This window comes from Eptatretus burgeri, chromosome 3, assembly GCF_056783735.1.
Source record: "Eptatretus burgeri isolate ZD-2024b chromosome 3, Ebu_testis_v1, whole genome shotgun sequence".
NCBI lineage: Eukaryota > Metazoa > Chordata > Myxini > Myxiniformes > Myxinidae > Eptatretus > Eptatretus burgeri.
The window spans coordinates 135,809,611-135,827,563 of record NC_140963.1 but is presented as its reverse complement, the minus strand read 5'-3'; the positions used below and the strand labels follow the sequence as shown (position 1 = coordinate 135,827,563).

The 17,953-nt window shown below is 40.3% G+C and overlaps 1 protein-coding gene across 4 annotated transcripts in view; it reads right to left on the bottom strand.

The window, feature by feature from the left end:
* ATP1A3 (ATPase Na+/K+ transporting subunit alpha 3) overlaps positions 1 to 17,953 on the bottom strand; it is a 229,455-nt gene that overhangs the window by 24,077 nt on the left and 187,425 nt on the right. For 2 of the 4 annotated variants that reach the window (XM_085875715.1, XM_085875717.1), the window contains exons 2-8: positions 17,019 to 17,111; positions 15,671 to 15,730; positions 8,439 to 8,642; positions 4,292 to 4,405; positions 3,675 to 3,809; positions 934 to 1,051; positions 225 to 493 (exon numbers count right to left, since the gene is read on the bottom strand). In XM_085875715.1, the coding sequence (XP_085731841.1) occupies positions 225 to 493; positions 934 to 1,051; positions 3,675 to 3,809; positions 4,292 to 4,405; positions 8,439 to 8,642; positions 15,671 to 15,730; positions 17,019 to 17,111 (993 nt within the window). Of the gene's footprint in view, positions 1 to 224; positions 494 to 933; positions 1,052 to 3,674; positions 3,810 to 4,291; positions 4,406 to 8,438; positions 8,643 to 15,511; positions 15,572 to 15,670; positions 15,731 to 17,018; positions 17,112 to 17,953 lie in introns of all 4 variants that reach the window. The other 2 variants (XM_085875714.1, XM_085875716.1) reach the window with 1 other exon arrangement.

Genomic DNA, 17,953 nt, shown 5'->3' with positions numbered 1-17,953 from the left:
GGCCAAGTTTAATCAAAATGATACGTTTGGTTCAAGCAATAATAACTGAATCGTTTAGACTGAATAACTGACTGTTTCTACAGACACAGCTTGAGCGCACAAGCTCACCGGTCATCAAAAAAAAAAACATCAATTCAAGAGCTCAATCCTCTGAAATCCTAATAAATCAGACAGTAGTTTGCAACATTTAATTTTTATATTCCAAACATGAACAAATGGTGTACCGTGACAGTTGCCAGCAGACCCTCTGGTACATTGGCCACAATGATGCCAATGAGGAAAATGACCGCTTCAAGCCAGCTGTAGCCAAGGATAAGTGATAGGATAAAGAATGAAACTCCAAGGAAAACTGCTACGCCTGTGATGATGTGGATGAAATGTTCAATCTCGATGTTGATTGGCGTACGGCCAACTTCCAAGCCAGATGCAAGGGTGGCGATACGGCCCATTACTGTGTGATCGCCGGTATTTATCACAATTCCACGGGCAGTACCTTGGGAAGGCGGAAGAAGAGTAAAAATACAGCACTCAACAGGTCATGTGGTCTTTCATATAGTTTTACAAAATGATTTATATTAAAAATAAAGAGGATGCTTGCAAAAGAGACAACATCTGTGAAATCATGCTATAAATTCAGAAGTGCCTGTGTAGACTTTGAAGCACTCTTGAACCGCTGGAACGAGTTGAAAAGTGGTGGTTGGACTTATGGTGGGCATGGAAAGGTTCAAAGGGGTAGGAACAAGAAAAGAGTAAAGGAGGGGGAGGGGGTGGGAAGACCCAGTGGTTCAGGATCGGTGGAGGAATTACAGGTCATACTAAAACACCAATTCTGGGGTGGGTGTTAACCCACCTGTCTGCAATTCTGGGGGGGGGGGGGATCCATCATGTCATTCCAGGGGGTGAAGGAGGTATTAACCCTTTAAGTCGACTTACCCTCTACACAATTTGTGGAAAAGAAACAAATATTTCGTGTCTCCAGCGGGTTCTCGTGAGTGTAATCTGGGGACCGGCTTTGAGGTTCTGACTCTCCAGTCAGTGATGAATTGTCAACCTGAAAGGTGAATGGGATGACGTTCACCAAAACAATACTTCACCTTTGAACACTTATCAAAAAACAAAAAACCAAAAAAAACATGAAACTTAATATTTATAACCTTTGTAAATATGAATGAGGAAATAAAAATGAACACAAATGGAATGAGAAAATTGTGGTTAACAAGTTGACAGGTTTCCAATCAAAGGTCACATGAACTGAGGCAAAGACCTTTGACCCCAAAATCTAAAGGCCCGGTCACACCTTGACGTTTCAGCCAACGTATGCCGATTTTTGAATTTTTTTTTCTAAAACGCTGGCACACGTTGAATATGTTATGGGTAAGTTTTGATAACATTGAGAGCACGCTGAAAAACACTGCCATACGTCGTTGTACGCTGGCTTTAAACGTTGTACTTTTCGGTTGTCCTCATTTTTTCATGCTTGAAATTTCACGACGTATGCCGGCGTATGACTCACACGTTCCGCTACGCTGGCCACAAGTTGTATGCACGGTCTGCGATCGTTGACAGACGTCAACACATGCTACTTGTAAATTAATCATAAGTTGAGACACGCCGAGGTAATGTTTAGCATACCCAAAACTTATTTCTAACCTATGATTAACGTGTTGGCACGTTACGCGATCGAAGCCACACAGACAGACGTTACTTTTAAGTTACTCATAGGCTGAAAGACGTCGGTATAATGGATCGTCCTTGCGTCAGCGTCCACGGCCATGGCCAGGACACTTATTTGCAGCATTCTTCAAACTTTTCTTCGGCATGACGAGGATGTTCACACTTCGATGTCTAGCTTGGCTATGATTCCAATTGTCCATCGGCAGCGTCTATTTAAAATCGTCGAGTTTGAGCGTTTTAACACGTTCAGAAGAAACGCTTCAAATTTCAAAACCCCAGCGTCAAAAAACAAAGGCGAGTGACAGCAATTTAAATGGTTCATTGTAAACAATGAAAATAGCAGAGTGGTACCGTTTAAAAGTCGTTGAGTGTAAAAAAAATCGAATTGTTGAGCGCAAGCGTCTACTTTCAATAGTGGGGTTTGAGCGATTTAGCACTTTCAATAGAAACGATTAAAATTTCCGAGCGCCAGCGTCAAAAAACAAAGGCGAGTGACAGCAATTTAAATCGTTCATTGTAAACAATGAAAATAGGTGAGTGGTACCGTTTAAAAGTCGTTGAGTGTAAAAAAAAATCCAATTGTTGAGTGCAAGTGTCGACTTTCAATCGTGGAGATGCAGCCATTTAAATCGTTGAGTGGCAGCCTATGAACCTACCCGTGGACGCAAGGAGGATCCATCATAACCCACCGACTACTGCCAACATGAACAAACTACTACTAATACTAATACTGTTACTGCTGACATGGACATCGACTCAAAAAGGAACTCGAAAACACTGTTGGGTTCCCCTTTTATGAGCAGCATTTTTATATACCAATTCCCAAAACCGCTGGGAACACGTCTTTGGCAGTTGGTATGGCTTACAACATATGGCAGTTGTAAGCTAGAAACATTCATTTTTTTTTTTTTTGTCGACCGGAAGACGTCATTGGAATACGTCTACATACGTCGATGTGTGTTGGGACTATGTAAAGAATTGGTTCAAAGCACGTCAAACACAAGTTAGAAATAAGTTTCGCGTAAAAAAAGACATTACCGCGACGCGTTTCGACTTATGAGTAGCTTATAAGTAGCCTTTGTGGACCTGTGTAAGCGTCCGCATATCGTGTGTAAAACTTATCCCCATCGCATGCGGAACGTGTGTCATACGCCGAGTACGTCCAAAAATTTTGAACATGTTTAAAATTTGACGTACTCTACTTACTACGACGTATGATAGCGTACTTTAGCGTTCTACTCACGACCACCAAACTTACTCATACCGTATTTGACGTGCCCCCAATGTTTTAGACACATTTTTCTTAGGTCGGCATACGCTGGCAAGATCGCCAAGGTGTGACTGCGATGTTGACACTTCCATTTCTACGGCAGTTATGATTCGAATCGTTGTGCGTCAGCCTTTTAATAGGCTACGTCACGACATCGTCGGCGATGCGTGCAACGCGCTATGCTGAAGTTAGACTATCGTTGGGCATAGGTTGTGTAGGCCAACAACAGGTTCAGCATTCGTTGGTACAAGTTATCTATAACACAACGAAACGTTCTGTGTCCATTACTAATATGTTATTCATACGACCAACTCGTTATGAATACGTCCGAATCTTAAAAAAAAAACATCAAAAGTTCAACGTCAGCCAGCGTTTTACATACATTTTAATACGTTGCCATCGCTGGCTAAAACGTCAAGGTGTGACCGGGCCTTAATCAGTTCATCTTTGCCTAACAGTACATACATGTACAAAGTTTAGACAAAATCTCTTCAACAGCAGACAAGTTATTGTGCTAACGAAAATCTGACCGCCGCACACATGTGCATACGGGCAAATGGCACCTTCAGCAGCAGAGACAAAAAGTATTGCAATTTTTGAATCTTACCACAATTGAATGTCATGGGGAAACATTTCATTATCAATCTGCATTAATAAATTTAAATTTTCCAAATCAGAGCATGATTAGAAAACAAAAAAATATTTGATGAGCTTGGACATTTGCAGCTACCTTGCAACCATGAGCCGAAATTATGCGAAGATCTGCAGGGATACGGTCACCGCCTTTCACCTCAACAAGATCTCCTAAAACCACCGCCTCAGCATTCAGCTGCATTTTCTCTCCCTCGCGGATCACCAGCGCTTGCTGAAACAGTTCCACAGCACACATTTCCCACATTCATTGAAAATTGGGGATGTGTTGGGGAATTAGTTTTTGTCATGATAATACTGAAAAGGGTTGACTTTACTGCAGTTGAATGGTTCTCACAAGTCACCAATTCACAGAAACTCCTTTGGCTTTCACATTTCTCATGAAAGCTGCAATTATGTTCACATTTCTTTCCATGCAATCAAGAATAAAAACTTTATGTGAAATAAAGAATAAAAACTTTATGTGAAATAAAGAATAAAAAGTTTAAGCTCCACTATGGTAATAACACGTAATAACAGGTTTCACAAATTTAAACCAAATTGGTGTCAGATGATTTTGGAAAATGCCAAGTAGCTGCATGTTTTGTCTAAATTTAGGCCAAATCATTGCACTTTTTGACCATCACAACAGACAAGCTTGACAAGCAACTGCTTGCCTGCAGGTGCAAGGTACAGCAAATAAAACAGAGGTCTTACCTGGGGAACCATGTTCTTGAACGAGTCCATGATGCGAGAGCTCTTTGCTTCTTGGTAGTAAGAGAAGCAGCCAGTAATGATGACAACAGCTGACAGCACCACACCCAGGTACAGCTGCAAAAATATGCAAACTGCATTTTCACCTCAAAACACAAAGCATATGTTATTTTTGCTAATATTTTATTACGTGTACAACTTCATATTTGGGAAGATAGTTTTGAGAAAGCACGATTTCAAAACAAACTAGAGGGGAGCACTCGGTAGAGTGCAAAACCTCCGCCGCCAATACTGCTCGGTCACTCAAGTGAACCCGATATCCTATTCATTCAATCAACAGTGCTCAGAGTTATAGTTTGCAACTTTCCCTTTTAACTTTTACATACTCAATTAATTAGTCATAACTAGATTCCTTGAGACAGAAATTGATTTTACGTGGGTATATCCACCTGAAGTTCCAAAATCAGCCGCAATTATAATTTTGGCACGTTTTTTGTTGGAAGTCACTTATAACAAGTAGGAATGCAAAAATAAATAAATCAAAATTGTTGAAAAAAAAGTTGCAAAAATATTTTCTCTATTAACAATTTTTTTGGGGGTGTGGGAGGGGGGGTTGGAAATCACTTAAAACATGTAGAAATGCAAAAAAAAAAAAAAATTCAAATTTTTTCAAAATGGCCGCCATAACGGATTTTGGACAGAGTCCAAAATCTAATGGCATGATCCTTGGACCATACCAAATGCCCCCACCAAGTTTCGTTGAAATCCGGAGGAGTTTTTCCGTAATACTGTTCACAAACAAACAAATAAAAAAAAACCAATCGTATCTTGCCAAAAGGTGACCACGTGTGACTTCTTTAAGGTCACACTGAGGTGAACAGAGCTGCTATCCACCAGGAGCGACTCCTTGAGGAATATCTGCCACGAGAATCGTTCTACAGAGTAACCATGAAAAATATGCGTTTGCCTCATAACATCACCAAATGACAATGTCTCAAGCTTGACATATCTAGAAAGCACTCAGGTGTTCAATTTGAGGTATTACATGATATGGTACCAAAGATTTCAAAATTTGACCTTGGGGTCAAAAACTTTTGACCTCCAGCGCAAACCATGAAGGTCAAGGCCGATCGCCATCAAAAATTAATCAGCTGAGCGCCAGACCATGAACTATATTCCCATGAAGTTTGAAGACTATCCGATCAAAATTACTCAAAAAAAGGGTTTCGTCGACTCCCTTGATTTGCGACAAAGTGACCTTGAAAATTTTATACGCTGAAAGGGACCTCTATAGGACTCTGATATGCGAAGTTACAAAAATTTCCAATGATAACTGTGCTCTGCAGTGTGATCGATACGTGATTACAAACAAAAAACAAAAAATAAAAAGCGTACCTTGGCCTTAGGCCAAAGGTTATCTTGTCAAGACCTTGATTTGAGAGTTTCATTTTTTATGAAAAATCAGTTTTTTCGTCATGACGTCATAACGGTGAAATTTTTATATATATATCTGAGAAACTCTTCTAGGGCTTCAATTTGAGGTACTACTCAATATTGTTAGTCAAAGATTTAAAAATGACCTTCATGAAGGTCAACTTCGACCTTAGGCGCTAACCATGAAGGTCAAGGCCGATCGCCACCAAAAACGAATCAGCTGAGCGCCTATCGATATGCTATATATATCTACCAAGTTTGGTAGATTTACTCAAAAGCTAAGGGTTTCGTTGATTTTGATGTTTGACCTTGTGGGCGTCGAAAGCTATTGCGCTCACGAGTATACATGTCAAGTTTGACTGCCATTGCTTTAGAACTGTGACTTGGAGAGCAAGTTGAAAGTTGAAAATCAATTGTAAGACAAATATATAAACAAAAAAAAAACAAACAAACCGATCGAGTAACATATCTTGCTTTGGCAAGATAACAACAAAAAAAACAAACATACAAGCTGACTAACATATCTTGCAAAAACTTCGTTTTGGCAAGATAACAAACAAACAAGCAGAAAGGGGTGAAAACAGTAACCTCCGATCTTTGATGGCGGAGGTTAACAAAAATAAACCATGATGAAACAATGGTGCTCGGGTTGATTAATAATAAACATCCTGAGGGGGATCAACAAGACTCGAATCATTCCGATAGTCACAAAAAGGGGATTTCAAGGTAGGGGACAGCAACTCTAATTTTGGGGTTGGTATTTGGTGCCCTAATGTTTGGCAAGAATGGACAGAGCAAGCAAAACTTGCCTTTCAGCCATCAAATAAGGGTTTGATTGGAGGCCTAACAACAAGCTGTTCCATTGGAAGAGCACTGCACCAAAAATGCTACATGCCTCAGATGGACATTAAACCAAGAAACTGGTCTTTCACGAAGAGTAGCCAGCTTTCTACCAGCACGATGAACAAATTAAAATTTTCTGGTGAGGAGGTTGTATGGATATGGATACCCAGCAGCTCACAGTCAGAGGGGATTGGGGCAAAGCCTTCAGGCCCCCAATCTTTGATGATAGGAGGGAAACCAAGGAATAACATTCCCGGGTCAGATTGCGGGAGTGTCGGAGTGGTGCTGATGTTGTCCACCAGACGGTGGTCTCCTTGGGTTTCCCTGAGGCGGTCCTTTCGGTTGGGTGCCTGGAATGTCCTATCCCAAAGAGAGGATGATCATCTGTCTTATCTGAGCTAAAGCATTTGAACACCAGTATTGGAGCACTGAAGTTTGGAGAGCAGATAGTGGTGAGATCATGGCAGGTGGTTACACCTACTATTGGCCTGGTCGCTCTGATGGTTACCATACCCAAGGAGTTGCTGTATCTGTCCAATAACCAGACTCCAATGATAATTGCGGTAATACTGGTCAACGAGCATTACGAGACCAAGGATTCATCACTCCTTGGGTATCGTTTCTAATCTCTCTTCATGCTCTGACGGAATAGAGTGATCTCACCGTGAAGGATGCATTCTATGCCACGCTCAAGTCTCTGGTTGATCAGCGCCCCAGGTGAGATACTCTTCTCGTCGGGGAGATTTCAGTGCATTGACATACTTATGAGGATGGTTAAAAGACAAATGCTGATCTCATGGGTCTGAAAACCAGAATAGCACCAAGTTCCTTGACTTTGCAAGAAGTCATGGACTTGGAGTGACTGGTTCATGGTTTCAGCACCCACAGGCTCATTGCTGGACTTCGTATTCCAATGCTGGTGGTGCGGCAAAAGATATTGGCCATGTGTTCGTTGATTGTTTCTGGAGGATGATCCAGAACTGCAGGGTCAACTGGAGTGCAAAATTCCTCAATACAAACCACAGGCTTGCAGCTTAAATCCAGGAGAATGGTACCATCCCAGCCAAGGCTGGATGTTGGCAAGCTCAAGGATGAGGATAGCTGAGGGGTTTGCAAACAGGCTGAATGTGGAATTGGGGGATGGGGGTCTGAGTGCTTTAGGGAATAGCTTAGCTGAGCTGTTCAGGAGCTGAGGCGTAAAACTGTACGTGCACTTCGGCTGCGGGTGCATGGACATGTGGCTCGTTTTCCTGATACTGATCCTGCTCACGAGATTCTCTCAGCAAGGGAGCTTTGTGAATGGAGGAGGCCTTTGGACCAACCATGTTCCTCATGGTTGCAGCAAGTTGATCAGCATCTCAAGATGGCGATTGGCCAGTCATCTGCCTGGGAAATGGCCAGATGGAAGCCCCTGGAGTACTGGCAGAAAGTGGACGCAGCAACACGCTGCTCTGGCACATGCTCCAATACATGACCTGTGATTTAGTCATTTGCAAGCCAATCAACGTTTTGGTGATGACCTCTTCCCAAACGAAAGTAAACAGACACCAATGCTGATTATCTGCAGGAAAAGCCAAGTTTTGGCTACAATGCCTGGTGGTCTTCAGTCTGCATTCAGAATGACCTGCATAAAGCATTTCTTAGCTAGTTTGTTGTATATGAGAAATTGTAAACCTCATTTTTGTGGCAGAAGTCCAAAATTTAATCTCCCTGCAAACAAATTGTTTGCCAAAAAAAAACAAACAAAACAAACACAAAATATAGTTACCAAACATGATAGATTATCCAAGAACTGATACTTAAAATAGTATACAAGATTAAAAAAAACAAACAACTGAAGCAGTGTATGGATTTGCTGGCACGAATCACGTACATTATCATTTGATGGCTCATCCTCCATAGCAACCTGGATGCCATAAGCAATGAAACAAAGGATGGCACCAATCCACAGGAGGATGGAGAAACCTCCAAAGAGTTGTTTGCAGAATTTCACCCACTCTGGAGTTGTTGGTGGTGGGGTCAGCGCATTGGGGCCATCCCGTGCCAGTACCTCAGCTGCCTTTGTGTTGGTGAGACCCTGTTCACACAATGGAAGCCAGTGGAGCAGAACGTTTTCCAGGATTTGGGCAACCAGGAAATGCCAAATAGGTTTTGAAAGAAACAAAGGCACAAATGCAAGAAGGTGAAAACAAGTCCAAGACAGCAGGCAAAGCAGCAGCATTTTGTTAATCACAGCATAACATTATACACTCAACTTGCAGGACTTTGTAAAACCACCTCCACTACTCCCTCCTCCCAAACCCAATCCAAAGCAGAGACTATCACATGCATTCACTATTCTTAACAAGAGATCCCAAGCAAACTGCAGCCCCACCTCTATTCTAAGGCTGGTTCCCTGGTCCTATCATAATCCATTCTTCATTACCTCCACTACCAAAGGTTCGGTGGTTATGCTTTCACCCATCTTATTATGTGCAGGATCTCAAAAAAGTTGGACAGATTCGGGTGAAATTTGGTGGGAAGGTTGGGCGCGTGAGAAGGATGAATCAACTAAATTGGTGAAAATCTGGATCCAGATAGGAGAATTAAATTTTTAAAGTGATTCGTCAACATTGAGAGATGGGCCAAAAACCAAACGGAGCACATTTCAAAAAGTTGTGGAAAGATGACAAAATTTGGTGGATGAGTTGGGTATGTGAAAAGAACAAGCTGATTAAATTTGTTCAGGTCCAGATGCAGATCCAGTCAATCATTGGGATACAAAACAAACTGTTCAGCCTGGTGGAGGTATGCACTCAACCGAGTGACATTCCAATTAAATAAGGGTTGCAGTTGCCACCAATTTAAATTGAAAAAGTTGAATACAACTAATTTTAGATTAAATACTCAACCACAATTGACAAGATCTACATTGGCTGCAATCAAATCTCCATCGTCAGTTTGGTGAACATTTTGGCCCCACCAACTCCAGACAATGCATCAAAACAGCTGCATTCAGAGCCGGCCAAACAAATAAAAAAAATAAAAAAGTTTCCCAGCAACCTTTCCCAACCTGAACATTGATAAATTTTAAAATCATTCATTCTGCTTCGATTTCCTTCATCTACTTCCCTGATGCCCTTGTTAACCTCCTCTGGTCAGCAGCAGCTCTTTACTTAGAAAAATGTTGTTCCATGGAGGTGGAGGCAGTTGCTTGAAACAAACCAACCTATAGTCACATAATTTTGAAACTCCCAGTGATACCACAAAAGCAGCAAGTGGTTGAAGTCCGATTACAACCCATTCTTTTGCCAATTGTTCCTCACCCCATTTCATTAATTTTCTGGCCACCACACCAGTTGAAGATTACTCTTCCTCAATGAGCACATTTGGCATCAATATTCTTCAGATCTTAAAGGTAGCACAATCTCCAATGGCTCTCAAAAAAAGAGATCCAAAACACCAACCAACAACTTGGGATAAATCATGAAAGAATAAGCAATCATGCCAACTTCAGTCACAACACAGGAAATACCTTTCCCAGAGATCAAGTTTTACTCAATACCTCATGTACTAGATTTAGAAGAGTATGCAAAAATCAAGCATGAAAAGTTCTGACCAAGCCGAGATGACCAAAACAAGGACAAAAAACCAAACAAACAAACAAAAAAACATGAAGCATTCATTGTACAAAGAGGATCTTCAGATTAAAGGATCAGCCTATGGACCAAGGTGTGATGGCAACATTTAAGTCTCATGACATCAGGAGTTTTGTGTTATATGGAAACATTAATCACAAAACCCAATGACTAATGAATCAAATTATGAATCATCAAAAATGAAATTCTCCAAAAGCTTATTTTAATAAGTACGGTTAAAGTGATACTAAGTTTTTGACCAAAAATACATATACAATAAAACTTCCTCCAACGCAGTGGATAAGTTATGGGATAACCTCATGTTGGAGGAATCATGAAACATATGGGGAAATTGGGGATATGTTCCAGGCTCCCAAAAAAATAATAAAGACCCCAAAACAGTCCTTGCTTTAAATATAAAAAAAATTTTTTTACACGTCTTTGTATGGAATGGTGTAGCATTATTAACTAGAACGGGCACTCGGTAGAGCACATACCTTCGCCACCGCTACTTTTTTCCAGGCACATTTGAAAAACGTCATTTTAAAACGTCCATGACGTCACAACCATCAGTCCGATGGACGTCAAATTTGGCGCTAGACGTCATTGAGGGCAGTCCAACAAAATGGAATGATAAACACAAAAAAAAAATCGAAAGTTTAAAAATGACATCATCTTGTGACGTCATTTTGACGCACTTCCAATGACGTCACTACCAATCACGGACTACCATCCTGAAAGCTCTTATTTCACAGAACATTTTAACGTTGGTTTCATGTCAATAGCTCTATTAGATCTGAAGTTATGCCTACAAGTATATTTTGATCTTGAGCGTGACCTTGACCATAGAATTAATTTGCAAAACCTGTTCATAAATAAGCAGATATTTTGGTACCGATCATAATGCCTGGATTTGGGACAATTTCCTTTTCAAATTACATAGATATTTGAATATAAAATATCAGGACTTTTTAGCCACAATTGAAAAACGTTATGTTCAAACGTCAATGACGTCATAACGGTCAGTCCGAACGAAGTCAAATTTGGTGTGTGACGTCCTCAAGGTAAGTCCTACAAAACGGTATGATCAAAACTGATGGTCGAAAATTGAAAATTTAAGTCATCTTGTGATGTCATTTTGACGCACTTCTGATGACGTCACGTCAAATCTGACACCACTTACCCGAAAGGTATTTCGTCATGGAACAATGGCGTTGGTTGCATGTCGATAGCCGTCTTATGAAGGAAGTTATGCTCAAAAGTTTGTTTTTGACCTTTGACCCGATCGCTCCCAAAATCTAATCAAATCGTCCTTGGATAATCACGAATCATCCCACCAATTTTCATGCAATTCGGTTTAATACTTTGAGTTATGCGAATAACAAACAAACACATATTCACAAATAAACAAATAAATACACAGCAACAAACAACCTTTCGCAGAATGCGAAGGAAAATATACATTAAAGTGTTAGAATCATAATAGCACTGTTGTGCAAAATAACTCACCTTATTGTGAGGTGGTTGTTGGAGCTTTGGGTGATTTGCTGGTAGAAGGGATTGAATTGCTGGTGGAAGGGATTGGATAGCTGTTGAAGTAGGCTGAAATAAATGTTATAGGCACTTTGCCTTCTGTTTTAACGCCCCGTAAAGTTCTGTGTAGGGATTTAAAGCAAGCTCAATGGCCCACTTGAACTTCAGGCCTCTTTCACAAAAGGATTTATCCTAACAGCAATTTCTTGGGCAGTTTTTGTTGCCTTGAAGAGCTCCTCCAGCAGTTTGGTGGTTAATTCTGCCTTTTCGTGAGATGTCTGGGTCAAGTTCAAGGTCTTCTCCATGGGATGAACAGTTCGACTTCTTCCTCCACGTCAACAAATCCTACCCCTCAAATACGTTTTGCAAGATTAATGATCCTCTTCACTTCTTTCCAACTCAGGGAAACCTCTAAAATCATGGGCAATCCCAGGCCATAGGTTTTTCCAACAGCTGAGGATCTCACTTCTCACTTCTTTCCAGCCATGTTTGCCAATCACAATGGCATCAAAAAAAAAATGTTGAAACTTTTCCAACAATCATTCACTATTAGAGCTGACAATCTCACAATCATGGACAGGATGTGTGCAAAACACCTCCTGATATGGCAAGACTTAAATGTTGCCATCACACCCTGGGTACAAAGGCTGCAACAAGGATGTGGCGTTAGGAGGCAAGAATATCACGTTAACATGATGATTGCACTTAGTTAAGGATGGTGGATTTCCTGGTGCATTATCCCAAATAAGAAGCACCTTGAAAGCAAAGTTTTTCGTTGCAAGATAATCATTCACCTCATGAATGAAGCAGTTTTCAAACACTTTGGCAGGAACCCAGATTTTTTTTGTTTGATCTTCAAAAGACTGGCAATATGGACTTTGTCTTGCCTTTCAGAACTCTGGGGTTCTCTCCTCTGTAGACAAGCATTTGAAGTCCCCAGCAGCATTGCTACAAAAGAGAAGGGTGCATTTATCATTTTCAGCTTTAAATCCTGAGACTTTTTTGGAAACCCAGGTCCTCATCGGTTTCCAGGATTTTCTTCCAGAATAGACCCATGTCATCTGCATTGAAGACTTGTTCTTGCAGATAACCCATCAGCTTCTGAACCTCTTGGGTATTCTATAGCTGCTTCTACAACAGCAGAAGCAGCCTCTCCAGCCAGCTGGACATAATGAGGTTGTATCAGATTTTAAATTTGTCAAACTAGCCCCTGCTTCCTTGAAATGATGGTGCTGGAGAAGACCCAATTTCTTTCATTTCTTCATCAGGTTGGGCTTCCTTCTTCAGGTAATTGTAGATGCAAATTGGCCTTTTTTCTTATAATGGTCCCATCCACTAGAGCAGTTTTCTGGGTCTGATGTTCAATCCAGACACTTTTCTCAATTCATTATTATTTTTTTTTTCCATCAAGAGTGTGTCTCCTGCCAACCGATGATGTTGCAATGGAGGCTCCTGCACGAACGCTGGCACAGATTTTATCTTCCGTACAGTTCTAATGGTCAATTCATTCACGCCATACTGCCTGGCCAAAGATGAAGCAGAAACCGATGATTTATTCAGGATATAAAGTTTGATTTCCATTGTCATCCTTTACCTCCTCTTCTGTCTGGTTGGTTCAAATTGGGTCTTTTGGGAGCCAAAATGGGAGACGCAAGTTCCCTTGATGGCGGCAGGTGGCAGCTCTGGTATATAAATTAAAGTAAGGCCTTAGTTATTTTATAACTTGGTTTACGGATCCGCCGACAGTATATGTGCCGAAATGAAATATAAAACACATTTTTAGCCTTTTATATTTATACATTTTCCGCCAAAGGTGCAAAAGTTTCAAAACCCGAAATGTAAACGTCGACATTTATTTTCAAAATATAATTTCATGCGCATGCGCCAAAATGCCGAGTCACCTTTAACCAAACTGCGCAGTCGTCTTCGGTCATGGCGTCTGAGCAGTGACCAGCGTGGTTCAGATCGACTGGTTTCTGGGGAAAAAGTGATTGCTAAGAAGTATGTCAGCAGTATAAATTTGAGTGACTGTATTGGTGATTTAATAACACAACATCTTGACGATGAATATTCTGGCCGAACGATTGCATCAATTCAGTGCAGCAGCAGGGATGATTTGCAGACAACTCTAGATCGTGCCGATTACGTTTCCATCGAAAGTTGTACACCATTGTTCGTATTGAAAGATTTCGGTGCCAAGTATGTCAATGTTACCCTGAGAGATGCTGATATTCAGCCTTCAACTGACCAGAAATCAGCCTTTGATATGCTCATGGGGATGGGAAGACGGTACGATCAGATGCCCACTGAAAAGTAAGAGCTGGTTATGGCTCTGACCGTTTTGACTCCGAGTAGACACCTTTATTTAAATCATATCCAGCACTTTGCACTGTTGTGCGCACACACACACACACACACACACACACACACACACACACACACACACACACACACACACACACACACACACACACACACACACACACACACACACACACACACACACACACACACACACACACACACACGACTTGGACAGTAATTTTCTGAGCATCGTTTTCATTTGTTTGATGATCCAATAGGTTTCTACAAGAAAAACACGCCAGACTATATTGTAAAAACAAGTTATAATCCTTCTTTATTGTTTTTCACATCAGATGATAGTGAACATAGGCATCCTGCATTTGAATTGTCTTCCATCTTCAATGTCTTCTTAGATCCTCCTGGTCTGAGATTTATATTTATTTCCCCCCCCCCCCCACCTACCCTTGTCTTTTTCATGGAACATCCGAAAAAACTCATAATATAATTTCTAAAAATGGAAATTATATTTATATTTCAACCTACCGACCCGACATTTTAGCTGAAGAACTGCGTAAACCAAGTTATAAAATAACTAAGGCCTAATAAGGAACAAGGAAAAAAAGAAAATCTTTGGGAAAACACCAGCCGTTGTCGCATTTAATCCAGAATCTAAATTCGAACTGTGATCGAGATGACGGCAAGTGGCGACTCGTATCTGTATAAATTCAATCTTAATTAACCTTCGTCCACACAAGGGGGATGGGGGTCTTTTTAGCCTTGTATTTAGCCAAAGATCTCCTTTGAGTGGACAAGGGTTAAGTAAAGTGCAATAACAAGGAATAAGAAATAAATATTTGGGAAAACACCAGCGAAGATCACATAAATGCGAAACACCCTCATGTTGGGGAGGTTTTGACGCATTCAATTCAGCATGTAAATTGGAAACCACGATCGAGGAAGCCATGTTGGAGGAAATTTTACTGTAAATAATAGGTTAATGCTGACTCGATGTGAAACATGGAAATGCTCCTTGTCGAGATAGTCAATTTAAATAAATCCAAACCGATGGGGAATTTTTCAACCGTAAATAAAATGAACCTGGGTGATGTAAAGGTAACAGACTGCTGCCTCAATTGCTATTTTTTTTTTCTTCAAAAATACGTAACCTCCAATTTTTGAGCTCTTTCAAACAGCACAAAAAAGCCTTTCTTTCTTGGAACATAGTCGTTATACCACATGCTTCTACTAGCTGCATATAATAGAAAAAAAAAAATCCTCAACAATGCAAAACAGCAACAGGAAAGCATTGCATTCAAAACAATAGCAGCAACCATCCATTTCTCTGCACATTGTAAGTTTCAACAGCAAAACATTTTAAAAGCAAATTCACATGATTAAGGGGGGATGTGAGTGATGTGGCATGATGATTAAGAAAAGTAAAAATACAAAACGTCAGCAAAACAGCAGACTGTTATGCTTGAATCTTACTCACACGGGTCATATCTGTACTGTACTTCCTTTGCAACTCCTCCAAAGAGATCTTGTGATCATCCTTTGCATATGGAATGGGGGATGGGTGGGAATGGGGACAAACCCAGGAGAGGGATGATGGATTAGAATGGTACATTATGGCAAACAGAGGGATACACACCTGTACTAGATCTGTGCCATGTTTCCGACACAGGTCCTCGACTGACAACTTGTGCTCAGTCTGACGATTGTGTCGGCAGGAGCAAAAGATGGAAAAGGGTATAAGGCAAGGTGGAGCAAGATTTGGGTCAGAAGGGGAGAGAAAGGGGGAAAAGACAGGAGGAGCCAACACCACAGCAGGAAGGAAGCAGCAGTTGTGCGAACAGTGGGCACAAGGCGAAATCGTCAGCAGAATAGCAGGGAAGGGAAGAGGCAAGAAGCAGTTACAGCAAAGAGCACGTTAAAATATTGGGAAAGAGCAAGACAAATTTGTCCACAATTCCACGAATCAGAAGCATTCCAGATTCAATGCTCAAAGCTGGTCATTCAGGAAAAGCAGCACAGCAAGATTTCAGCACCTGGAAAGGTCAAGCAAAAACAAGTTCTACCTGAAATGAATTATACACATCAGGTACTGAGGACCATCTTTAGTGACATTTAGGTGGTAGGGATTAAATATATTAAAAAAAAAATTATGGAAACAATCTTCTGAGAACAAACTACATTCTTTAGGATTATATCTTACATTGCAGGTATGCAGTGGATTCAAAGGTCACTAAATACAATCAGAAGCAGGAAAGTGCAGGTTCACTTTAAAGGGTGGATTACAAAAACAAGCAAAAAATAAAATAAAATACATTTTTAAAACCCCTCAATATTCTGAGACATGGATTTTTAATTTTGAATCTAAAAGTGATGGGTCAAAGTTAGCCGAGAATGAAAAACTGCAGCAGATCTACAAAGGTTAGAGGAAAAGAGAAGCTTCTGCGGATCTGAAAAAAATGCACAAAGGCTATCCCGAGATCAAGAAAAAAATAAAATAAAAATTTGTTTGGAAGTGCAAGATTGGTATAATACTTGCAACAGATTTTATCAACATGCACATGAACAATCATATCCCCAAAATAACATTAAGTGAAAGTGTTTTGGATTCAATCAAGAAAATTTACACAATTCCAGCATCTTTCTGGTTGGCAACCGAGCCCAAGGGAAATGCAACAAAACAAGGAACAGCTTACATTTGAGTTTAACATTCACATTCTCCAAAAAGGTGGACTAGTACATCATGAAGACTTGCACTTGTACAAATTTAACTACAGACATGTCAAAACTCAAATATCAAGGAGGTTTACAAGCAATCGAAAAATTAAGAAAAATAAATAAAATAAAAAATAAAAACAAACATCTAATGTAACAATATTTGAATAGAAAGTTCCCTCCCACAAGACTCAATCTTGAAAAGAAATAAATAAACCACCTGGTGTCAGGACACAAGTTTGCCAAAATGTAAATGTTTGTTTTGGTCTCACCATGGAGACCTCCTTCTTGAGTTCATCCATATCCTTCTTCTTCTTGTCCTTTCTTCCTTTCTTGGTACTGTTAGCAACATCATCTTTCCCCTGCTGTAGGGCACACAGACAAAACACAAAGTGAAACGACTGGTAATTTAGACAAGTGTGACCGTTCAAAGCACAATTATTGCACAAAACAAAGCATGACAACTAAACCAAAAAAAAACAAAAAAAACCCAGTGCAGACAGACTCCCCCCCCCACCCCCCAAAAAAAGACAAAGAAAAGAAAATTCCTAAAATGGCCAAATAAAAGGGAAAGCAAAGGAGACAATGACTTCCCTGGGAAAAAAAATGCTTTCAAGCTGTAATCTGAAGCTATTTTAAGCACACAGTGAGGAATCTTCAAAAGCGGAACTCAGACAAGCCCAAACGACTGAAAAATGGTATCGGCCTGAAGGCACACATTGCAAAAAACTGAATGGAAGACAGTTTCAATTTAAAAAATAATTTGGCTATTTTACAGATAATGCAATGTACCCAATTATAAAGCAGTACCATCTTTGCCATCACAAAGGATGCAGCAACAACCCACGTAAGCAATCCAAAATACACCGCAACAGTCTATTAAAAAGTTTCCATTGTGGTCCATTTTGAAATCTGACAACTTTGAGGTTCAACAAAAGAAAAAAAAAAGTTTATAAAGGTCAACAAACCAAGTAGTTCAGCCATGGAACCACCCTTCTACTAAAATTTAAAACAACATTTTGAGATCAATAGTAGGTGATACACCACCATACAAGTTTCATGAGTGCATTTGCTTGACATCCAGGGCAGTAGATATTGGTGACCAATCCAAAAGTGAGATAGCTGCTTGAAGTCATGCCAATCTGCACAAGAACTAGCAGGAACATTGAATGCAAGTCTTCATCTTTCTGAAACAGCCATCAGAATA